The following is a 25,409-nucleotide window of genomic DNA, read 5'->3' as shown; positions in this document are numbered from 1 at the left end:
GCCACCCCTGGGAACTGTCGGCTGGCTTAGCTGCAGTGAGTGGACAGAGGACACAGTGTGGCCGACTGCTGACGTTACACAGCAGGTGGCTAACTGAGTCAGGCCTGAAGATTGTGACATGAGCCCCCTTGCATTCCGGACTACTCCGTTCCACCTGCCTCCTCCATCTGACTCGCTCTCCTCACCCAGAAATATTTCTTCTGATATTCCTTGACCTGGCTGGTGGGACTGGAACCCACAGGGAGATTGCTATACTTTTGCCCATCCAAGGTGGGTTTTATCTGAGCCCCTGTATGGGCTAGTTTTCCGTGAACAGTGGAGGAAACTTCCCCTGCCTTTGGGGGTTCTTCCTTACCTGGCCAGTGGTCAGATGAGTTAGTGTATTCGGTCCTAAGCTCCAGTAGCACACCAGGAGATGAGCTTGAGAATTTCATGTGAACAGGAAGGACCAAGTGTGGTTAACTCTGCTTCCTAAAACTGACACTCTTTAAAGTAAAGGACACAGGATACCTGCCCAGAGAAAGCCCTGCTGTGCCTCTGTACAGTTTACAATGTTGATTTCTGGTTCGGTGCCTGTTTTGGCTACATAGGAACTATCACCGTGGTCAAAATGTGCACGTACGTTGTGCGCAGATGGTGTTTGTTTGCTGGAGTTGCTGTAACAAAGGACAACATTCAGCTTAAACAACTACTAGTTATGGTTTCTCAGTGGCAGAGGTCAAATGTGGGCAGAGCTGGAGCCTTCTGGCAGTGTGGGGAGGAATCTGCACCACACTCTCCCTAGCTTCTGGTGCTTTGATGGCAAACTTCAGTGTGCCCTGGCTTCCTGCCTTGTCTTAAGCAGGGTCTCACCGTGTATCCTAGCCTGGCCTGGAACCCAGTATCCTCCCGCCGCTGTCTTCTCAGGTCAGGATCACAAGCACGCACCAACCACCATGCCTGGTTGTCCTCTGCCTTCCTCTGAACCTGTGTTCCTTCTCTCTGTGTGCAGTCTGCCTCAGTGTCCCCTTTTATAAGGACACCTTTCATAGGAAGACCGAGAGCACAACTTACAGAGGGTCCCACAGGAAGCTCTGTTTATATTATTCTGGACTTAGCCGAGTGTCCCAGGGGTCTAGACGGAATTTGGTGCCATGCTCTTGACGTTTTTGGCTCCCCCTTGCCACTCTGAAGGACAGAGCCCTGTCTCCATTCACTGTGGTAGCCTAGGGTCTAGTTGCCCAGCAGACCATGAAGCGGTGACAGATATTTACAGGCAGGGCCAGAGCCAAGAACTCCTTTGAGTTTTAATAGCTCAGTGTCTCCAGTCTAGACATAACTTGTCCCTGGCTGGAAGGTGGAGCATTTTCCTGGCCACCCACCCTCTCCCCTGGATGGGGTCAGACAAGATGGACAAGTCTACCCTTCTCTTTTTACAGAGTAACTGATTCTCTCCTTTCCACTGAGCTTCCTGACCAGTCCAAGTGGCTTCCTGTGGCACCAATCCCAGGGCAGCTTGTCCCAGATCAATGACATTTCCTACACAGGGGCATCCCTGGGGAGATGGCGAATCTTGCTGAAATCAGAGAGTCGCTTCCTCACTCCTGGCCAGCAGATGAGGTGTTCCTGCAGGCACTGCTGTCAATGCTGGGCAGATATGTACTGGTTGGGAGGACCAGTCTTCAGGACTTAACCCTGCCTATAGGAGAGTCAGCTCTGTTGAACTAAGATCTACCCTTACCATTAGTGTTTCCGGCCCTGTCGAGGGTGGCAGGGGTCGGGGGGAGGGTGGAGAAGCAGTGAGGGGGGAATAGCTGCAGTTCCAGACTTATAGAAGAACTGTATGTTTTCTACCATCTTACCACTGGCCCACAGGATGATAGATTGATATCGTCTGAACCCATGGACTCTGGATGTAGACACCAGGCTCAGGTCTCATGCAGCAAGGACATGGCTAGTCAGTATGTAGCTGTTTTATTGAGGATGCTCTCAGGGGCTGTCCTCTATGGAGAACTGTGAGAGCATCAGGAAACAACGGGTGGCCTCGTGTTAGGCTCACACAGAACTGTGAAGTGCCAGTCATGGGACCGCTGTCGCAGGCAGCTATAAGATTGATACCTCTCCTCATCACTTGTCACTTGCATGCCTAAGCTGGTTCTAGGGGACAACTTTGGAACGAGCTCTCCCATTGCCTATGCACACAGTCTACTGGACAAGGATTGCATGGTACACGGTCAGCCTGTCTTGTGGTCACTTTCAGAGCCTGCTGTGGGTCTAAAATGAAGTAATAAATCATGGGGGGGGTATTCAAATGCTTGCCTGCTGAGCAGCCTGGGGCTGTGGATAGGCCTCATTTCAGGAAACCAGTGGCTGACCCCAGGCTCGGAGTTCTGTCTGCCATAGCCCAGCTCCATGCTGTGTCACCACCAAGGTTTGACGAGGTTGGCCAGGGCTTGCTGTCTTCCAGCCTAGAAGAGAAAATACTAGCCCCAGATTCAGGGAGGGATACTGACTCAGAGGATAGGCTGAAGGAGATAAAGGGCACTGGTGCCCGTTTCTAGCCTTGGTACTTAGACACAGACATAGATACATGCATGCATGCACACACACACACCCACACATACATGCATGTACCAACCAACCAAACAGTCAGCATTCCTTCTAGACTCTGCCCCACTGGTGCCTGTTCATCTCCTTCTCACTCTCTTACTCCTCTACCCTTGACTCCTCCCCCCCCACCATGTTTTCCTGGCTGGCCTCTCCTCCTGGCTGTACCTCAGTGGGAAGGGATGCTTCACCATGAGCCCACAGAAGCACCTCCTTCCACCTCACCATACTTCCCTCTGCTCTATCAATCATACTCTTGGCTCCTTTTGTTTTTTGTTTTTTCTAAATAAAACACAACACAAACAAACATGCAAGAGAGTTTTTTTTTTTTTTAAATCCTAAACACTTTCTTTACAAGATATACAATGTAGCCTGTGATGTTTGTGGTCTATGGGAAAGTTTCATCTTCCTACCCTCTCTCTGGAGGAAGTCTTTGTAGTTCATAAGACCTTCTGTCCTGTGTTACTCCTTTACCCATCTGAGTCCTCGGCTCATCACAGTTCCACCTAGACGCCCACTGGTGCATCAGCCTGTGTTGGAGAGTTCGACTATGATGTTGCAAATGCTGGGATGGGGACCTGTGGTACTTAATCTCCTGTCCTGTTCAGCTGGACAGACTGTTCCAGTCCCGGGGAGTTCCTCCTCTAAAATGGGGGCAGCGAGGCTGCTCTGCCTGCCTGCAGGCAGAGTGTTATCGAGAACACACTGTACTAGGTTGTGTAGCCCCCTCAGGAAGCTGTGACTTGGATCCGGTTCCAAAGCCCTCCAGAAGGTCCCGCAGCTAATGGCTACTGAGCAAGGGTCAAAGTGGAAAATGCCTGGCACCCTGAGTCCCCCCTTTCTAGTTAAAATAGTCACATTTTGGAGCAATTCTGTATGGGTTTCTGTTCTGACTCGGGCTATGAACCGCGTGGTCTTTGGCCAATCTCTCCCTGTCTGTTACCTCATTTGTACGGTGGGGACAAAAATGGTTTCTGTGTTGTGGTACTGCCGTGCAGATTAAATTATTGTCACGCGGGGTCTGGCCTAAGGTAAATGCTTTGTAAATTGGTGTTTGTTAATTTCCACGTTGCAGGAGCATTTGTCAGTTTATTTGAAGTAAGTATAGTCTCATAGAGGGGGAGATAGCTTGGAAGCCAGCAGTCTTTGAAGGAAACAACATTGAGGACTTGCTTTCCAAGGCCAGCTGCGTGAGTGGGCATTCTAGAGGTGCCATGAGTGTCCTGGCCTTCGACCTAGAGGACAGTTCAGGAATCCAGGGTCCAAGGTCCCTTCAGGGCTCACAGAGAATTCAGGATGCATCATGGCAACACAAAGCGTGGATGCCCTCAGTTGTCCAGTGGGCCTGGACATTGTATAACATACATAAGAGCTACCCAGAAGAAGAGAGGCTGGCTTCCGGCTGAGCCTTCTCAGCTGCTTCTCCAGTGTGGTGGCTCCTGCTCGCTCGCACTCTCTCTCTCTCTCCCTCTCTCCCTCTCCCCCCTCCTTCTCCCTCTCTCTCTCTCCCCCCTCCTTCTTCCCCTCCCCCTCCCTTTCCCCCTACCCCCTCCCTCCTCTCTCCCTCTCCCTCTCCCCCTCCCTCCTCCCCTTACCCTCTTCCCTCCCCCTCTCCCCCTCCCTCCTCCCCCTCTCCCTCTCCTTCTCCCTCCCTCCCTTCCCCTCTCCTTCTCCCCCCTCTCTCTCCCTCTCTCCCTCTCCCCCTCCCTCTCCCTCTCTGCCCTTTCCCCTCCCCCTCTCCTTCTCACTCCCTCCCCCTCTCCTTCTCTCTCTCTCCCTCCCTTCCCCTCTCCTTCTCCCCCCCCCCTCTCTCTCTCTCTGCTCATTAGCTGCTATCAGGAGAAAGAACATCAGTTCCCTGCTGGCTGGTTCCTACTTTCTGGAAGCCCAGCAACACACTCTCAGAGATGAACTATATGTCTATGAGTTCAGCTCTTGCTCCCAGTGACCAAGGGGAGGGATCTGTTAGGTTCTGGTTTCTCTGGAGCCAGCTACAACGCCCACTCAGCAGTGCTGAGCTGGGGACATGAAGGAGAATGTGGAGGCGATGCCCCTGGATATTCTTTCAGATACCCAGGAGGAGCAAACATCCTGTCCACGGACGATGGCTTTCTTCTGACAGGGCCAGCCCAGTATCTCCAAATGACAGCTCCTCCAGACATCCTGTGAAAAAAAAAAGCCACCACTTTCTTTTCTGGGCAATGAGTTTTCTGCATATTTCTGTATAGACGGTCAGGGCGGGTGTCACATTTAACTTGTTCTAGATTTGTTTCCAAGTTCTTAGGGGCACACTCATTTTTGTATTCATGGACGACTCCTTTTTACTCTCGCTGGAGGCTGTCAGACTTGGACACCTGGAGGTCCAGGCATGTAACATGTGGGTGAGGGGAGCCCTGTGCTGATGACTGTGGGAGATGGAGAGGTAACAAGCAGGGGGTCCTGGGTGTATGGAAGCTGTAGGTTGACTGTGCTCTGAAGGGGACAGTACTTGTTCACACCAGCTGACAGGAGAAGTATGGAACGGTGGGCCAGAGTGACTTAGCCTCTGGAAAAGCCAGAACTGTGGGTATTTGCACGAGATCTTTTTATTTACAAATATTTACCCAAATACTTTGAAAGCACTCAGCCAGATAAAGCACATCATAGTCCATGGGGTGGCCCAGGGCTGCAGGTGGCTCTACTTTGTGGCTCCTGCTTGTGTCCATGATGAATTTGTCATCTGAGGGGTGGCATGTATAGTGGTTTAAGTAAAAATGTCTTCATAGCTTCCAGCATATGAAACTTTGGTCCCTAGTTAGTCCCTGGGAAGGCTGAGGAAGTGTGGTAGTGGAGAAGGGTTTTGAGAGGAAAAAAAAGACAAGCAAACAAAAAAACAAAAACAGAACAAAACCACTCGCAATTTCTAGTTCATTCACTTTGCTTCAGTTCATGTGAGCTCTTGCCTCTGATCCAGCATCATGTTTGTTACTTGCCCATTATGGTGATGAGTTCTTTTCCCTCTGGAACAGTAACCCCTAATAACCCCTTCCTTCTAAAAGTTGCTTTGATTAAGGTGTTTATCACAGGAAAAACAAAAAACAAAAAACAAAACAAACAAAAAACAAAACCAATGTGTACCTGTGCAGAGGCCAGTGAGCCACTGAATAGCAGTTTCAAGAGCCACTGTGAGCTAAGGGTACAGGTGACTTTCAAGAGGCCAGCTTAAGGAGAGGGAAATGGGTACCATTCTTGGCTCTGCCTTCAATGTGGTCTGTTGATGCTGAAGACCAACAGGCCTTCCTGTGTGCTATAGCCCCACTGAGACCCAGGGGTGGAACCACTGCTCCTACTGGGCTGTAGTTCAAGAAGATGCTGCAGAGAAAAAGAGAGCAGGCCGGGGGCTGTGGTTACCCCAGGAGGGACACTGGAGAGGGAGTGTTACTTGAGGAGGGCCTGGGTGCTGGGGCTACCGCACTTAGAGCTTTTAGGCCTTAACCTGAAGTGTCCTTGCGGGGTTCACAGCAGGACACATTTGGTCTACCTTCCCCTTCCTAGCATGCTCTTGGGTAGTCATTTTTCTTAGAGAATGAATTCAGAGGCTTTTGAAGAAGGCCGGTGGTGGGGCCCAACCATCTACCCGGAGTGCAGGGAGAAAAGAGATTGGAGTCCTCTTGAGTCTGTGTGGCATGGTAGAACTGAGGGCACCCCAGATTTGTAACCCAGGAGAGTATTGGACTTAAGGCTTAATCGAGGCATGGGGGAATTTAAGGTTCTGAGACCTTAAGGAACACTCACTGGCAGAGGAGAGCTTTGTAGAGGAGCTATTCCTGGAAACACTCCCCACACACAAGGGTGTTTGTTCAAGGAGGCAGAGGCAAGAGAAAGTGCAGAAGCAGGGTGAGGGAGAGCGGAGATGTCCGAGAGTGTGCAGTTCCTTATGAGATATATGTGCATCAGTGTGGTTTACAGACAAGCATGCAGGCTAGAGAGAGCCCAGAGTTGTGTATGCCATAGGCACTGAGCTAGCCAGTAGTACAGTCAGACCCCATCTTGAGAGCAAAGGCAGTGAGGAAACCACCTGACTCCAACCAAGAGTGTGGTTCACTTGACTGACTAGTGACCCTACTATGGTCCCCCTAGCTTTGGTCAGGTATACCTGGCCTCTGTGTCCCCTGTCACACAACCGTAGGATACAGTGCTTAACAAGTGCCTGCGACTCCTTAGTTGTAATAGAGAGTCTTAAGGAGGTTCTGGAACATTATAGGAAGAAGTCAAGCCATGGATTAGGAGGAAGATATTGAACAAGAGGATCCCAGAATCCTGTGTTTGACATTCTAGGAGCTGGACTGAGGAGAACTGGGGCCCAGTGGTCATGGGCAGGAGACCTAAGGAAGCTGGTCCCAAAGCCTACTCGAGGGTGCGTGGGAGACCTGAACTTGGGATGGAGACAGGTATAAAATACACTGCACCTCAAAGATCTTGCTGTCTTGTCAAGGCAAGATAAAGATCCATAAATATTTCAAGAACAGCCAAGGGCTGAGTAACAGGATAAGAAGACATCAGAGGCATTGTGTGCTTTGAGCCAAGGGAGGGAGGCCCCTGTGGTCCCTGAGAATTTGAAGGGCAGACCTGTATTACAGTAGGGATATCCAGAAATAATACAGGGACTGTCTCTACAGAGCCTGTCTGAATACAGTCCCCTGCCTCAGTTGTCCTGGACCCAGCTGCTGCTCTGATGTTTCTCCTTGAGAAACACACTTGGAGGTCTGGACTAGAAGGAGGATGTCATGACAGATCGCCTAACACCTCTCCTAGCTCCTCTCTACCTAGATCTTTCAGGAGTGGTGACAGCTACACAGACCGGCTACCCTCAGAGGCCACATCACAGTCCCTATGTTCGGCTGCCTGTGCTTTGCCTTCTTATGGGAACCAGCCTTGCTCCCAGTCACCCTGAGGCTGCTCTCCCGATGGACCAGTAAGCAAAAGGGGTTCTAGTAAGATGATCTAGTCTCCTATTGAATGCTCCCCAGCCTCTCATTTCCACTCAGTGCTAATGATAGTAACTTAGATCTACACATGGGGGGGGGGGTGTCTCAAAGGCTGGCCATCAGCAGGAAATGGAAAGCCGATTCAGATGGGTGAATTGTGTCTAGGCTGACTATAATGAGAGGCCCCTGTACATCCTCCCGAGAGTGGTTTTACCTGCAGCTTTTGGTCCCTTCATTCACACGGGGAGAGGCTGCATCCTCATAGTGCCACTGGAGCCATTCGGCCCAGATTTTAGGGACAAGCACAGTGTGGAAGTAGTACCCAGGATCCCCTAGGAGACAGTCACCTCAGCCCATGAGGTCCTACTCTGTGCAAGCTTTCCCTGCACACCACATGGACCATAAGAGGAGAGCTCATATATTGTGACTACCAAGCCGAAAGGTCAGGATAGAGCCTCCAGCCATTCCACTATTGGGGGGGGGGTGTGAGGGGAGACGGAAGGATATCTGAATAGGTGGGAGTGATAGGTCAGCTTCTCTGATCTTGGGTCTTCTAAGATTGTCTTCTGCCACCAGCAGCAGCCACCCCTGAGAGCTGGCTAGAAACACAGACTCCAACAAGACATATTGGTGCATGCCCATAAACCTGACATTTGGGAGACAGAGGCAAGAAGATCAGGAGTTCAAGACCAGCCTGGGGTGTGTTGTGAGTCTGTTTCAAGGAATAACAGCCTCAGCATTTGCACTTTAGCTCTACTTATTATAACACGATGTTGGGAACTCTGAGCCCACTGAGTTTGACGGGGGGAGCACCATGCCAGTCTGCTAGGCTTCTTCTCTTATGTTCCGGAACACCCCCGTGAATGCATCATCATGGACAGGTGAAACAGACGCTCTAGAAGCAGAAATACTGCTTCAAGCACATGGTACATGCAAATGCTCCGCGTTCTTTAATTGTGCGATTCATGGCACCAGACATTTGTTTTATGACAGACCAGCATTCTGAATAACACCCTACCCAATGTTAGGGTAACAAAGGGTTAAAGTGGGCTTCATAAAGCTGGGAGTCTCCATTCAGAGGATGATAGATGTCCTACCTCCTGCTGCAGCAAATGTCACTGGTTTTGAGGTCTCACATCCACTGCTGTGTTTCTGAACTTTCCCACTTCTCAGGGGTTGGGGACCTGAAGTTTCTGTTCACACAGGCCTCCACGGAACCGTCCTGTGTGTCTCTGGCACACATGAATATATCAGTTGCTACAGTCATCAGGCCAGCACTGACTGTAGCAACCAGACAATAGGGATCAAGAATTGATTGCCTGGGAAATCGTATTTTCTACAGAGTCATCCGTAGGGGTTAGAGAACACACCAGATGAGACAGCTTGGCAGGGAAAAGGTTCCCATGGCTTCCTCTGGACGACTATGGGCATCTTCCCTCCCAGGCAGCCCAGCCTCTCTCTCTTCCCCACATGCTTCACATTATCACACTGGCCTGGGTCTGCCTGGCAAGCCACAAAGGAGAATGACCATTCCAACTGCGTGTTCTGGGTGAAGCTACTCTAGCTGGCTTTGTGTGGTAGGGGATCTTGGGAACTAGCTTGTGATGACAACAGCCAGCACTTGTGTAACAGGGCCACCAGGAACAAACTGTGGGTAGGGAACCCAAGGGCACAGTGCTCTGGATTACTAGGAAGTGATTTGGGCAAAGCTGGGATGAAGTCTTGGGTAGATGTGATGAATGTTAGTAATAAAAATAGATCAGTGAGTCCATGTGGGATATCATCAAACCTCAGGTAATACCCTGACGCAGAGTTGGCATCCTTCTGGGATCCAGCACAGACTGGGAAGCACCAACTTCTGAGTCCTGGAGCATCAAGTAACACCTCTCCATCACTTCTAGGGTCCCTTGCAGCTTTCCTGGCTTCCCTTGCAGCTTGCCTGGGATCCAAGGGGGAGCTAAGTCCTTTGTTGTTGCTCAAGCCAAAAACTGAACCAGGAAAGTAGACTTTTGAGATCTTCATATCTTCTTGTGTGAAGTCCCACAACTCTGCTGGGTGGGTTAGATGTTGAAGGGCTTAAAGAATGAGCCGAGGAAGTTAGGAGGCTAAATTAATGGATTCTCCAGGGCTGGAATGATGGGTTTCCCAGCAATCAAGCCTCCCCTGACTTGCAGGTCACCTAGCTCATCCCTGAAGGGAGGGGGGAATACCTCTAATGCCTGTCTGTTCTTAAAAGGATTGGCTAAATTTACAGCACCTAATGCCTTTTGTCTCTGAGCAGGTGGTGGGTGGAAGGATAATGAAGGGTAGAGACTCTATCTTATAGGCCTATAGCTGGAGGGAGGGTACCATGAGCCTCTGGTCACAGAGGGAGGAGGAAACACAGGTACTTTAGCAGAAATCCCTATGCTCTGTGCTGGCTTTTTATGGAAGCTGCAGACAACACTGGACAAAACAGGGGCTGGGTTGTGAGGGTCTGAGGTAGGGGACAGGAGTGTAGGGAGGGCATCTTTATGTTAGAGGATGGGCATTTTAAATTTCTAATCTTAAGCAGTCATGCCGTAGCTGCAACATGAGTATGGCCTAGCTGGAGTGTGGTCTCAGCACACAGCCAGGATGTCTCTTCTCCCAGCTGTGTGCTCTGCCCTTCATTCTCTCTGGGAATCACAAGGGCCCCTAACCCCTACTTCATGCTATGTCTGCTTCAGCCCCAACCTTGCCTGCAGCCCTAGGTAACCCCCTCCTCTTTGGTGCATTTACAGTCAAATGCAGCGTCAGAGCTTTTTCTCCTATTGGCTTTTAGGTCCTCCTCATCCATCACCTGGCATGGAATAAGGGCAGGACAAGGTCCCAGGGAACTCACTGCAGAGACCAGCTCCTGGGATGGGCATCTCTTCATGTTCTGTGCTTAAGTGACTAAATTGTGTCCTTGGTCCTCTTCCATGCCCTCTTTTCTCTTTTTACTTCTCGCCTTGTCCTGGCCCTCTTGTTCACTTTGACTTTCTGTGAAGACCAGAACCCTCCTCCTCTGTGGCTTCCAGCTCATCCTGCTACCCAACCACATAAGGCGTGCCCATTTCCCCCTCACTATGACTTCGAAGCTGAATCAGGATTGAAAGCAACAAGAGTAGCACTTTCTGTGGTGAGAGCATCCCTCTTGCCTCATAGATTGGGGGATGGTGGGACCTGCAGGTACATGCCCCAAAGGATTGAACACAGCAGAGTAAACATATTTGCACACCCACATTCGTAGCAGATTCTCCACAGTCAGATGTGAGAGCAACCCACATGCCAGTTAACGGAGGAGTGGATGGCCAGAGTAAATACACATGATGTGTTATCATAATACAGTATCTCACCAGATATACACGTGCACTGTGAAATAAAGCAATTACAGAAACATTGCATGACTCCACATAAACGAAGTACCAAGAATAAATTAGTCAGAGAGCCAGAAGGAAGGTAAGGTTAGCCAGGGCCTGGGCTGGGGTATGAAGTATTAGTGTGTAGTGGATGAAGGGCTTCAGCTTGGGAGAAGAAAGTTTCGGAAATGGAAATGGGTAGCAGCCATAGTTATATAACGTTGTAGCCATACTTGAAGCTATTGAGTTGTATATTTGAAAAAATATTCATATATGTTTTAAACACAATGGACAGATAGTTGATGGACAGGGTATAGGAGATGGGAAAAGGACCTGCCTGGCATCTGCTTGAGATTTTGTTGCTTTGAGGGTGAGTTTCCCAGAGTGACTTCGGTAAAAGACAAGGATGGTATCTCTGTAAACTATGTTCCTGAGGAGAGACAAGACAGGGTGCAAGGGAGGGCTACTGCAGGTCTGTTCACTACTGTGAACAACTGAGGCCCCGTCTGCTCAGGCTCACTGAGTGGTCACAAAGCTGCCACCTTGACATTGTCACCAGAGACCAAAGGGTAGAACTTCATTCCTGTACAAGGTGTCCCTGTGAGTCCTTCCACTTCCAGGTCATAGGGCTCAGGGCTCAGACGGGTCCTGTAGCTGTTGACTGTCTGACAGCCCCAAGCAGGTGGCACCTGATGTCAGGTGCTGTCAGCTGGAGCAGATTGGACAACAGCAACTGGAATGGTAGGAGCCAAAAAGGAGCACGTGGATAAATTAGGAGTCCAAGAACAGATAGATGGATGGATGGATGGATGGATGGATGGATGGATGGATGGATGGATAGATAGATAGATAGATAGATAGATAGATAGATAGATAGATAGACAGACAGACGGACAGACAGGATGGATAGATAGATCGATAGATAGATAGATAGATGGATGGATGGATGGATGGATGGATGGATGGATGGATGATAGATAGATAGATAGATAGATAGATAGATAGATAGATGGATGGATGGATGGATAGATGATAGATAGATAGATAGATAGATAGATAGATAGATAGATAGATAGACAGACAGACAGACGGACAGACAGGATGGATAGATGGATGGATGGATGGATGGATGGATGGATGGATGGATGATAGATAGATAGATAGATAGATAGATAGATAGATAGATAGATGGATGGATGGATGGATGGATGGATGGATGGATGGATGGATGGATAGATGATAGATAGATAGATAGATAGATAGATAGATAGATAGATAGACAGACAGACAGACAGACGGACAGACAGGATGGATAGATAGATGGATGGATGGATGGATGGATGGATGGAAGGAAGGATGGATGGATGGATGGATGGATGGATGGATTGATGGATGGATGGACAGACAGGATAGATAGACAGACAGACAGATGCCCATGGAACAGTCCCCTTCCCCCCCCAAAAAAAATACTAAAATATTGCAGGATCCAATTGAATCATGATTCTTTTCCTTACCTCAGTGAGCCAGGGTATGATCATTGCCACGTCTGGTCTGGTTTCCCCACAGGACTTATGTCCATGAGACTCATGTGCTTAGAGAGCTCAGTAGAGGGGACACAGGCTGCTACAGCAGACCAACCCTACACTCCACTCTGGGGAACTCCATGTCAAGTTCATGCAGAGACCCAGTTTCGGATGTGCCCAGAAGCTATGGATAAGATCTGAGGCCTTCAAGGAATAAGAGACACGGCATTAGGTCCGGACTATGTCAGCAGGTGTCTCCTCTGCAGTCCCCTCTGGATGTCAGCCCTTTCGTTCCCCTTCAGCCCAGGACCAGGCCCTGAACTTGAGCACATTACCCTCCCCAGGCTGCAGCCTGGCAGGGAGTATAAAGCGTATTTACATATCTCACTCCTAAAATCAACTGCTCAGTGGAAGGGTAGGGACATAGAAAACTGAGGACAAGACACCTACAAGTAAGGGGAGGGGGGCAGGTTATGGGGCTATAGACTCGTCACACCGATCCTGTGAGCATGAGTATGTTACTTGGCCTCTCTGAGACCATCTTTTCTAAGTAGTCTGGTTATGCGAATTTCATAAATATTAGGAGGATGACATGCATGGGGGTGCTGTGAACACTCAGAAGGCCGCCTCAGCCTGTGATACAGGGGCAGTAACCATTCACATTTTTTTTATTGGAAATGCCCTAGTCATGGCTGGGTGATCCCTTTGCCTGCTAGACCACCATTAAGCCGGAAGTTGGAGAGACCCCAGCTGGCCTCTAGGTCGCTGCTGTAGAATTCCATAAATGAAAGGGAGTCTAGTTTTGGAAAGTAGGGATTGAAAGAGTTGTCAGCAGCCGGCAACCCCACCCCTGCCCTCCCCCTCCCACACCTCTACCCCTCTCTGCCCCTTCCCCCTGCCCCACCCCCTGCCACCAACACCACCATCTTTCTACTGCTGTGTGAAGAATTACCAAAGCCTTGGGTCTTGCACCCCCCACCCCTCCAGCCCCTGCCCCTCTCTCCCCCACCCCACCCCCACTGCCCCCACCATCTCTCTACTGCTGTGTGAAGAATTACAGCACCCTTTGGGTCTTGCAGCAGTGCTTTCCATTGTCCCAGGGCTTAAGTCAGGAGCATGCCACCCAGCAGGTCTTGCCCTCCGTCTGTCTCCAGTCCACACTCACGGTCTCAGCGCTTCTGTGCTATAGCCGATTCTTGGTTATTAGCAAACACTGGTGATCCAGAGGCATGCTCGGGAATGCCAATGTCAACACTGAGCTCTCAAGACCCTCCCTCTCTTACCTGGAGCATCTTCACATGGCCTGTGAGGTGTCTGCGTTTGTTCTTCAGACCTGCTTTTTCATTTTGCAGAAGGGTGATCTGGAGAAAGTCCAGGCAGTTGTGTTAATGAAATGTACTGATGCCTCAAGTTGCATGGGACTTTCCTTGGAGGTCACAGGTCCCCAGGTGATAAAAGAGGCATAAGGCAAGCTTTAACATCCTTTACCTTCAAACCTGGAGTCCCCTGTTCATGCAAGTATGGGCTGGGGACCCTGGAAGGGAGAAGGATTCTGGCTTTTCAGATATGAATGAAGTCTGGCTATGGGGGACAAAGGGTGACAGAGGACAGGGGTGGGTGACAATTTTGTTGGGAGACAGGTTATGTCTGTCAGGCTGAATTCAAGAGTGAGCCAGAGGGCTACTGGGGTGCTCACACTCTTCTGGAGAGCAGAGCCTGCGGCCCAGGGTCAGTCACATAGGTCACCTGCCAAGTTTTAGCATTCTGTCAGTAACAGGCACCCAGTTCCTATAGACTGATGTAGCATGCATCTAGGTTATAGAACTCTGCTAATAACCTGAGGCCCACAGACCACAGCTATATATGCGACAGTCTAGTGGCCAGAGGGGAGGAGCTTCTATAGAAGGCATCTCTTGAGGGGATTGTCTCTCTTAAGGGTGTTTCTATCTGGGATGTTCCAATTCTTGGATGGGGAGCATTATTTTGCTCTGTGTGGATTTAAAGTCAGGATTTGAAGTCAAGCTGGACAGTAGGGTTTGTGTGCTGGTCTATGTTTACCATCAGCTCTCTCAGGCAGTGAGCACTAACCTCGCCACCACACAGGTCAGTGTGCCGGACAATTAGATTAGTTACCTGTGCCTCCTCTGGCCTCAGTTTCCCTCTCTTCATAATGGGAACACAGCATAAGCTTTATGCTAAAGATCAGCCAATCGTCCACTAACGTTTCTGGCAATTGGGAAACCAAATTGCTTCTAAGAGTGAAGAGTATTTCTCAAATGGGGGTTCGTCCTGGCCTCGAACAGCATCTCACGGAGGCTGTCTGTCTGTCTGTTCTCTTCCCCAGCAGCTGGCCCGGGTCACTGAGCCGGAGGAATGGAGAACTCCTCGGCAGCATCGGCTTCCTCTGAGGCAGGAAGCAGCCGCTCCCAGGAGATCGAGGAGCTGGAGCGCTTCATTGACAGCTACGTGCTGGAGTACCAGGTGCAGGGGCTGCTGACTGACAAGACAGAGGGTGACGGCGAGAGCCCGAGGACACAGTCCCATATCTCTCAGGTGAACACTGGCCCGGGCCTGAGGGGCGATACTGGGGACCTTAACTCTGACTGTTACCATTTCTCCTCACGCTGCTGCAGTATGGTGATCTCACCTGACACAGCATCCAGAACCCTGGAGGAGAGGTTTAGAGATCCATCCAGGGAGACTTTCCCTCTGCTGAGCACCCTTGACCTTTGAACCCATCTCTAGGACCCAGCCAGACCACTGTCTCTTAACATACATTGATTAGCCACAACTATCTGCTGGGTACTATCCTGTGCTCTCTCCAAGCTTACGTTCTAGAGCAACTCTAGAGGCCAAAGGTACCCATCACATGCATGTCCTCGGAGAACTGCGGCTTTGACTTCAACTGCAGACAGTTGTTGGTAGCCTAAGAAGTTCCTCTTCTGCATTGCTTTGCTAGATGCTGTGTGCCTATGCACTTAGACACGTGAGACATTCGGAGTGCTCTTACCTGCCGGGTCAGCTGTCTCAACTTGGCCTTGCAGGGGAGGTAATCTTATTTGGGAAACTGTGGGGCTGTGATGTCTTTACATGACACCACATAACATCTTTGCCCAACACAGTACATCTCCGTAGGTTCTTCTGAGAGTTGCTTCCAAATTTGATTCTAGGTGCCCATTTGACCTTGTGTGAAGCCCCCAACATCAGAGGCTGTTTTCTCTTTTTCTTTTCTTTTTTGGAGACAGGGTTTCTCTGTGTAGCTTTGACTGTCCTGGAACTCACTCTAGATCAGACTGACCTCGAACTCAGAGATCCACCTGCCTCTGCCTCCCTAGTTAATTAAAGGCGTGTACTACCACTGTCCAGAGAGGCTGTTGTCTTTTCTGTCAAATGGTATTAACCTGCTTCCTTAGGAAAGTTGGAATGTCAAGAAAGACCAATGATGAGGTGAGGAAGGGTCTGCTCTCCTGTCCAGTGTCAGCATAATAGGGGTACCTCTTGTAGTGTCCCCCTTCAAGCCTGGGTATTCAAGTAAAGGATAAGCTATCTGAGCTCCCTGCCTTAGAGAAAAACCAAATGTAACCACCTAGCTCACCGCTCAACAAGGAGAAAAATCTAGTCTTCCAGGTGTCTTAGTCAGGGTTTCTATTCCTGCACAAAACATAGCCAAGAAGCAAGTTGGGGAGGAAAGGGTTTGTTCAGCTTACACTTCCACATTGCTGTTCACCACCAAAGGAAGTCAGGACAGGAACTCACACAGGATAGGAACTTGGAGGCAGGAGCTGATGCAGAGGCCATGGAGGGATGTTGCTTACTGGCTTGCTTCCTGTGGCTTGCTCAACTTGGTTTCTTATAGAACCCAAGATTATCAGCCCAGGGATGGCACCACCACAATGGGCTGGACCCTCCCCACTTGACCACTAATTGAGAAAATGTCTTACAGCCGGATCTCATGGAGGCATTTCCTCAAAGGAGGCTCCTTTGTGATAACTCCATCTTGTGTCAAGTTGACACAGCCAACCAGTACAACTTGACCCTTTGCCAACTTGACACACAAACACATCACTATTAAGCCTCAACCCTTGCTTTCTTATTCATCCCCAAGATCTAAATAAGTTTAAAAGTCCCACAGTCTTTACAAATTCTTACATATTAAAATTTCAATTCCTTTAAAATATTCAGTATCTTTTGAAATTCAAAGTCTTTGTAAAATTTAAAGTCTCTTAACTGTGGGCTCTACTAAAATACTTTTTTTTACTTCAAAAGGGAAAATTATTAGGGCACAGTCACAATCAAAAGTGAAATCAAACTCTAACCATCCAATATCTGGGATCATTTGGCCTCCTCCAAGGGCTTGGGTCACTTTTCCAGCCCTGTCTTTTGTAGCCCACACCTTGTCTTCTAGGCTCCAGCTGCCTGTTCTCCCCTGTTGCTGCTGTTCTTGGTGGTCATCTCATGGTACTGGCATCTCCAAAACACTTTTGTCTTCTGCTGCAACTGGACTGCACTTTCACAAATAGCCTCTCATAGATTCTTTTCATGGTGCTACGTCTCAACTTCTCTGCATGACCCCTTCAGTTCTGGGCCTTCATCTGCCACTGAGGATGAACCTTCACTAGTGGCATCTACTGGCCTCTCACAGTGTCCAGCATCAGCTGCTCCCCCTTCATGTTTCAAAACCAGTACCACCTGGGTGACTCATAAATACCAAGTCTGGCTGCCAACATGAGGTACAACCATGGCTTGTAGAACATAGCTTCTCTGTGCTCTCGGGAAACACTTCCACAAGTGTTTCACCATCAGTCCCAGGAATGCGAACATTTTGCTTTGGTAGTTCTGGAATCTTGTTGATCACAGCTAATTCTTCAGCCCAGCTACCCAAAACCACAGAATCTTCATAATCAAAACAGCAACAGCCCAGATAAGAGTCTTTAATCTTCCCTCTGAAATTTCACAAGCCAGGCCTCCATCTTCTGTACTGTTCTCAACAGAACGAACTCCTACTGAACATCCCACAGAGCTCTTAACACTCAATGGCTCTTCTAGCTCAACGTTCCAAAGTCCTTTCACAGTCCTCCCCAAAACATGGTCATGTTGTCACAGGAATACCCCACTCCCAGTACCAGTTTGTCTTAGTCAGAGTTTCTATTCCTGCATAAAACATCATGATCAAGAAGTAAGTTTGGGGAGGAAAAGATTTATTCAGCTTACACTTCCATACTGCTGTTCATCACCAAAGGAAGTCAGGACAGGAACTCACACAGGGTTGGAACTTGAAGGCAGGAGCTGATGCAGAGGCCACGAAGGAGTACTGCTTACTGGCTTGCTTCTCCTGGCTTGCTCAGCTTGGTTTCTTATAGAACCCAAGACTACCAGCCCAGGGGATGGCACCACCCACAGGGGGCCCTCCCCCTTGAGCACTTATTGAGAAAATGCCTTACAGCTGGATCTCATTTCCTCAAGGGAGGCTCCTTTCTTTGGGCTAACTCCAGCTTAGGTCAAGTTGACATACAGCTAGCCAGGACAGCACCTATCCTCTGAGGAACTGGGAGATCTTGGAATTGGGACTGAGTGAAAGCCCCACCCTCATGGAATTCCTCTTCCAGTGCTGGAGACCATCTCATAGGAAGGCTAACACAAGCGACCAAGGAGCTAGCGGCCAGGGTTCATTTGTTTATTTTTATTTGTTGAAGCAAAGTTTTTTGTTTTAGTTTGTTTTTTAATATCAGGTGGTTAAGAGTTAGAGCGTGCCCTTAAAGGGACAGAACACACCCAATGCCTGGGCGGGGACTTCTCAAGAGAGTTGCTAGTTTAAAATAATTAAAGGATGGGTCAGGGTGAGGTCAGTAAAATGAATAGGGCCAGGGATCAGATAGTGGGTAAAGAGCTTGTGTATTAAAGGTAGGACCAGAAGAAGAGCTAAGACCCAACCAGGAGATAGAATACTGGAGCAGGTTGAGAATCACTGCTCTAATGGATTGGAGGCCCTAGAGACTGAAGCTAGCTGGGGTTCTGGTACTGGAGGGAGTAGGCTGGAAGTCCAGAAGAGGTGTCTTGGAGTAAAGTGTTTGAAGTCGAAGATGGAGGGGTGCAAGAACTGAAAGGAAGGGGATGGAGTGAGTCCGGGAGTCTGTGGGCAAAGGAGAAGCCAGCACAGAGGCCTACAGCTCAGGATTCCGGGACAGTCTCCAGGATCTCCAAATGCTCATGAAAGGATGAGTGAGTGTGTGTGTGTGTGTGTGTGTGTGTGTGTGTGTGTGTGTGTTTGTGTGTGAGTTTGTATGTATATGTTTGAGTATGAGTGTGTGTGTGTGTAAGTGTGTGTGTTTGTGTGTATGTGTGTGCTGTCCAGGAGAACTACAGTGGTGTGATAAAGGGGAGTGACCTGCTGATCTATAAAGGACTTCAAGATGGCAGGAGTGTGTCTGAGGGCGTGAATTGATTTGTACTGTTTCATTTCTTAATTTAAACCACTCTGTTATAGAATTAGCAATTTCATGACCTGGACAAGAAAGAGGAAATGAGAAGCCTGAATCAGAAAACTTCCAAGGAAATTTAATCCATTTGGGTTGTCCAGAGCAGTTCCTTAGTTACTGTTGCTTCATTTTCACGAATTGCCTGACATTAGACACTTAGAAAAAGAACTCAGGAGATGGCTCAGTGGGTAGAGTGCTTGCCACAAGTAAGTACATGAGTTTAATCCTTAGAACAAGCATAAAGCTGGGCGTGGTAGCGTGGACCTGTACTCCTGGTGCTCTTCCAGCTGTGTGAGAGGGGTGACCAGAGAATCTATGGAGCTAATGGGCTGGATAGCCTAGTGAGAACAAGCACTGAGGTTATCCTCTGATCTCATGTACGCATGATTCCCATGTGCATACACACACACACACACACACACACACACATACTCACACATATACACACACAGTCTCACACACAAACACACACACATACACATACAAATATACACACATACACACACACAGTCCTACACACACAAATACTCACACACACACACATTCCTACACACACACAAATACTCACACACACACAGAGTCCTACACACACACACAAATACTCTCACACACAAACACTCACAACCATACACATACAAACATATACACACAAACACACAAACTCATACAAAGACACAAATACTCATACACACACACACACACACACAGTTCTACACACACAAATACTCTCTCTCACACACACACACACACACACTGCCACCACCACCTCCTCCTCCAACAGGCCCACAGTGCTGCCACCTCCCAATAGTCCCTTCGGAATCTGACTCCATCTGTGGACTCAGCCATTCACTTACTCAGTCTTCTTACAATCTGTCTCTAGAAATGTCCTTACAGACACACCTGGGTGTCAGGATCTTCTGCCTGTTTCTAAATCAAGTCAGTCTCAAAGGGAAGAAATGCTATACCTGGAAACATCCTGAGCTGGTGTCCTCAGGCTAACACCTCAAGCTCTGTGGAACAGACAGAATGGAGCAGGGGCAGGCAGCAGACAAACAGATGGAGAGATGGACAGAAGGAAGGGGTCTGAGCAGGTAGTAGATTGTCCACAGGCTAGCTCTGCAGTTCTTCCTGCTGCTAGCCCGGGCAGACCTCACTCAGACTTGAACGGGTCGTCTGAGGTAGATCAGGGAAGCCAGGCCTCCGGGGGGCCTTTAGCTGGGTGTTTATGGTTTGCAGTCTGGGGGAAACTGCCACTCCTGACTAGAGTACTTTCCTTAAACTTTTTGAGTGCTCTGAGGTTTGACAGGAGCACACAGCACCTGGCCTGACCGCAGACCATCTATCTGTGTGCTACAGAGGAAGAAGGACTTGTCCGAGTGCCTCTCCCTACATCCATAACCCCCACAGTGAGGCAGTGATGGCCGGCTTGACCCAGGACCGAGAATAGACCCATCTTCCAGAGACACTTAAAAAAATTGTTATTGACACAACTTTGTAGGAAATAGTTCTGCTAATCCACTGTGCTGGTTTTTATTTAATCTGATGACTGTTTTAAATGGAATTTTAAAAACTCAGACATACAAAGAATGTCTCTGTCTGCTTGTCTGTGGTGCTGTTTTGATATTTTTTGAGAGAGAAAATTGTGAAGTTTCTTGGAAATCTTGAGAAAGTTTGAATGAGTGGAGAATATTGTTCTTGTGACAGTTGTTTTTGGAATCTGCGCAATGGCAGTAGACACTTGGGAAGAAAATGCCCCATAATGCTTGCACACTTACGTTTCCATCCCTGTCCCAGAAACACCCGAAAGAAAAGATGGGGGCAGGGGCAAGTAGATAGGTTGGTAGGTGGGTACATGGATGGATCAGTAAGTAGGTGAATGAGAGATAGATAGATGGATGGATGGATAGATAGATAGATAGATAGATAGATAGGTAGGTAGGTAGATGAGTGGATGGATGATGGATAGATAGATAGATAGATAGATAGATAGATAGATAGATAGATAGGTAGGTAGGTAGGTAGGTAGATGGGTGGATGGATGATGGATGGATGGGTGAATGATGAATGGATGATGGATGACAGATGGAAGGATGGGTGGATGATGGATGGACAGATGAATAGCTAGACAGACAAACAGATGGATAGATGATAACTTCCCTCCCCTTAGATGATGCGATAGTTGGTGTCTAAAATCACTTGAGAGACAGGCATCTAGGCATGCCTATGAGGGATGTGGGAAGTGAAAGACATGGAAAAGGCCATCTTGACTGTGGGCAGAACCATTCCCCGGGGAAGAGATCCTAAACTGGACAAAGTAGAGAGAAGGAGCTGAGCACTGACATAGGCTCACTGCTTTCTGTTCTCTACTGTGGTGTGATTGGACCAGCTGCTTCACACTCCTGTCCCTTGACCACCAACCCCGCACCCCGCTCCCCACCATGACAGGCTGTACTCATGAACTGTAAATGAGATCAGACCTTCTCCTGTGAAATGCTCTTGTCAGGATATTTTACCACAGCAGGAAAAGTAATGAAAACAAGTAATCGTATGTTCATAGCACCCCCGCTCTTCCCTAATACCACATTTAAAATCACACCCATTGCCAACATTACTCCTGCACAGACAGGGCATTCACATATGGAGACACACATTCTACACATACATGTTTTTAAACTGAAGTCTTTTTTAAGAAGACTGCTAATTTTCTAATGGATTCTGAGTCCCTGAAGTCACTTCCTTGACTTTTCCTTGAGGCTGGAGGTGGCTCAGGGGTTGAAAGCACTGGCTGCTCTTTCAAAAGACTTGGAGTTCAGTCCCCATATGGTAGCTCACAAATATCTATAACTCCAGCCCCAAGGGACACAAGTGCCCTCTTCCAGCTTCTACAGGCCCCGTTCATCCATGTGTATATATACACACATGCACAAAAAATATTCATACACATAATGTAATTTTTTTAATTAAAAAAATGCTGTCCTCACTCCATCTTTAGGAGAAGGACTTGGCTCTGCTCTGCATGTGAGAAATTGAGCCATAGACTTGGTGAGTGGTCAATCCACCCTTCTTCACCCTGGAGACCCACCCATCCCACCTTCTTCTTGTTCCCAGCTATAAAGGATGGAGTGTCAAGTGGCTAAGGCATGGAGAAGAATTAGGACTTAATCTCATTGGCGTTTGGCCCTTTGTAGGGGAGGTGGGTTGGAAATGCTTGGCACCTCTGATGTTGTTAGGTGATCAAGTTATAATTCATCAGAACAGCATTCGAAACCAGCCAAACAGGAGCACAAAGAAGTTTTAAGAAATGTTGATGACCAGGAACTACACAGGAGAGTCAGTCGAATGAGGAAGAACCCAAATCTCTATGTAGTTTCCTTGTGACTCTGATATTCCACTGGGGTTAATGTCTTTGGTGGGATGTTCTGTGTAGTGAAACTCTCTTGGCCCCACTAGTGATACAGATAATGATGCAGGGGCTTTTTAATATTTTAAAGCATAGGACTTTGGCTTGGGCATTCTCCCAGCTACTCGAACCTGACGAATACGAGTACTGCATCCTACAATATGACCAGCTGTACCTCTCTACCCTACTCTGGTTCCTCCATTCACCTCCATGTTCACTGGCCAAATCTCCTGGTTCTGTTTCTTCTCCCAGTGCCCCTCTCTCTGCCCAGAAGATCCGCCCACCACTTCCTGCCTAGCTTTTGGCTGTCAGCTCCTTATTACAGCCAATCAGATACAATTCCAGATTGCTTTAGGCAGGTGAGGAAGAAGGAATATTTACAAAATATGAGACCATTGAATGATCATAGAAATAACAATAACCAAGAACCTGCCAGCATTTAGCTCTCTGCTGGTGCAGAACTAACAGTTGAATGCACAGAGACACACCTTCAACACCATGTACCCTAAACATGGCTGTCACCTTTCTCCAAGGCCAGCTGCCTCCTAGCAGGGTCTCCTGGAAGGGCAGAACGTGTGGATGTGGCCAATGGCAGGCACATTTACTAAAGGCACAGTTTCCAATACACCCTTTCAAATAGACCGCATTAAGAGCTACAGAACCTGAGGACTGCTTCCCATGATCCAAGAACTCTTTAGTGAAGAAGCTTGTGCTGATCCGTGGGATAGGGCATTCAGTGGCTTCCTGGCTCCTTCTTTGGTGGCTTTCCTCCTTCCCTGCCATGTCCCTCCTGCTGTTCTGCCTCTCTGTACACCTACCCAGCGTTCCACCATCGCCTTGCTATCCCATTTCTGTATGTTTTCCTTCCTTGGCCTCCATTTTCACAGCTGTCTTGGCTCCGTGATGGGCCACCCATGGCAGGCTTGACAGAAGCAAGTTAATAAGAGCATGCGCAGCTGAGCATGGGAAATTCATTATATGCTTGTCCTTTATTGTTGCTCTCAGTTTCATGATTATCTCATGCCTACATATGCATGTCACACAAGAATCAAGTATCAACGGTAAATGTTCCCTTAGATACGATCTGTCCACGCACAACTATGGCTCTGGTGAGTTGGCTTCCTCACCCCTTTCAGATGCCTCCTGATAATAAGACTTCCAGAAATATACCATTTCGAAAATCACATACCACTCCCCCGCCCAGGTACCCAAGGCTTCTTTCAGGCTTGTATGTTCGCTGTTCTGTGTCCTGGCTGCCCAGTGGTTCATAGGAGGTGCTATTTATTTCATTTAGTGGTGAGAACCCACTTTACCTGTAAGTTTTCCCCTGGAAATGCATGATGTTTTAATGCAGTGGTTGGTTTGCTTTCTTCTGTACAAATAAGAACATTTCTTTGGGTAGATGCTGGGCAGTAGAATTAGTTTTAGTGGCTCTCGGCAAATTGCTCTCCAAAATGGATGTTCTGTTCTTCATGCTGCCCCCAGCACGTTGAGACATCCTGTCATTTTATTAAGTGGTCTGTCTTCCAGTGAGACTGAGTACAATTGCTCCCCCCCCCCATATGTTAAAATGTATTGGACTAATAGTAATTGTGAACGTTTTTGGTTCACAATTACTATTAGTCTAATACATTTTACGACGATGCTCTGCTAATATACATAAATCACCTTTTTGTTAATTTGGCATGATCTCTTCCACGTTGTTAGGTGATGGCTTAGAAGATGAAATGTAGTTATTTAAATCTGTTCTTTCCTGCTGCCTCCTGTTGGCTGAAGAGCACAGCACAACTCAAGCTAGCATTTACTCATTTGAGGATGTTTGTAGGCTCTGAAACAAGGTGATAAACAGACTCGACCATGATCTGTGCCTGGCCAGCTCTTGCTTTCTGGTAGGAAGGATGGAAAATAGGAGCTAGAAGGCAGGCATTTAGGTTGTTGGAAGGAGACCTTGGAGGGACAATCTGAAGGCCATGAAAGTGAGGTTAGTTAGCAAAGAGTACTCCATGCAGCTGGAGTGACCAAAGCTGAGCTCTGGAAGGGGTCGGGATATAGACCACAGTGAGGCAGAGGGCAGAGGGCAGAGGGCAGTCTGGTAGGTACCTTGCACAGAGGAGATATGGTCAGTGAGCTGGGCATCAGGACCTTTTTAAAGGCCTAGAAAGATCTCTGTCAGCTTAAAACACAGTAGAGTGTCCCAGCACATGGACCTTCGTAGAACCTTAGAATCGTTGTCCCGATTCCCCTAGCTTAAGAAACCTTAAATCAGATAGACATATATCTTTTATTTTGAAAAAAATTTAAAGTTCACAAAATTCCAATTATAGTACCAAAAAAATCATGCATTTTCTTTACACTTTGGCCTCGATTGCTAATATAGCACATTTTACTCTGCCTCTGAATATATACTTGTATTACACACACACACACACTGCCTTTAAAGAAATAATGAGAAGAACAGACACATCCATACATACAAACTAGTTCTCCTACTATGATCTGTATCGCTGTGTTAGTCTCTTTTATCTCTGTGGCAAAATACAAGACATGAGCAGCTGGAAGACGGGAAATTTGGTTTGGCTTGTGCTTCCAGAGGACAGTTCCATGGTTGCTTGGCTCCATGTTTCTGGACCTGTAGTGAGAGAGAGCATCCCAGCAGAAGGTATCACCAGAGGGAAGTTACCATCTTCCTGGCAGTCAGAAAGGGGGGGGGGTGGGCAGGAGGGAACCAGGACAGGATATCTTCTGAGGCTCCACCCCCAGGGATTTACTTCTTTCAACAGATCACACTTCCCAGTAATACCAGTGTAGTGTGAATCTATCCGGCAATTATCTGTCAGATCAGGGCTTCAGGAACCAGTCACCTCTTAGCAAATAGAGCACAGCTTAAACTCAGTCTTAAACTTTTGAATGTTTAAGGAGGCCACTTATTATCCAAACCATAACAATAACAAAACAGACAGAAAAACCAAATCTCCTTAGAACTCTGAAACCAAAGCTGTACATCGCATTTAGAACCAGCCATTTAATGTATGTATGCAGGTATGAATAAATGTATGTGTGTGTGTGTATGTATATATGTATGTATGTATCTGTCT

General features: G+C 48.1%; 1 protein-coding gene across 5 annotated transcripts in view; it reads left to right on the top strand.

Annotated features, from left to right (window-relative positions):
• CTIF (cap binding complex dependent translation initiation factor) overlaps positions 1–25,409 on the top strand; it is a 258,284-nt gene that overhangs the window by 42,692 nt on the left and 190,183 nt on the right. For all 5 annotated transcript variants that reach the window (XM_080920215.1, XM_080920216.1, XM_080920213.1 and 2 more), the window contains exon 2: positions 14,786–14,991. In XM_080920215.1, coding sequence (XP_080776341.1) covers positions 14,812–14,991 — 180 coding nt within the window. In that variant the 5' untranslated portion in view covers positions 14,786–14,811. The remainder of the gene's footprint in view (positions 1–14,785; positions 14,992–25,409) is intronic.

Source organism: Micromys minutus, assembly GCF_963924665.1.
Source record: "Micromys minutus genome assembly, chromosome: 8".
Lineage (NCBI taxonomy): Eukaryota > Metazoa > Chordata > Mammalia > Rodentia > Muridae > Micromys > Micromys minutus.
Note: the sequence above shows the minus strand (reverse complement) of the source record. Positions and strands in the feature narration are given on the sequence as shown.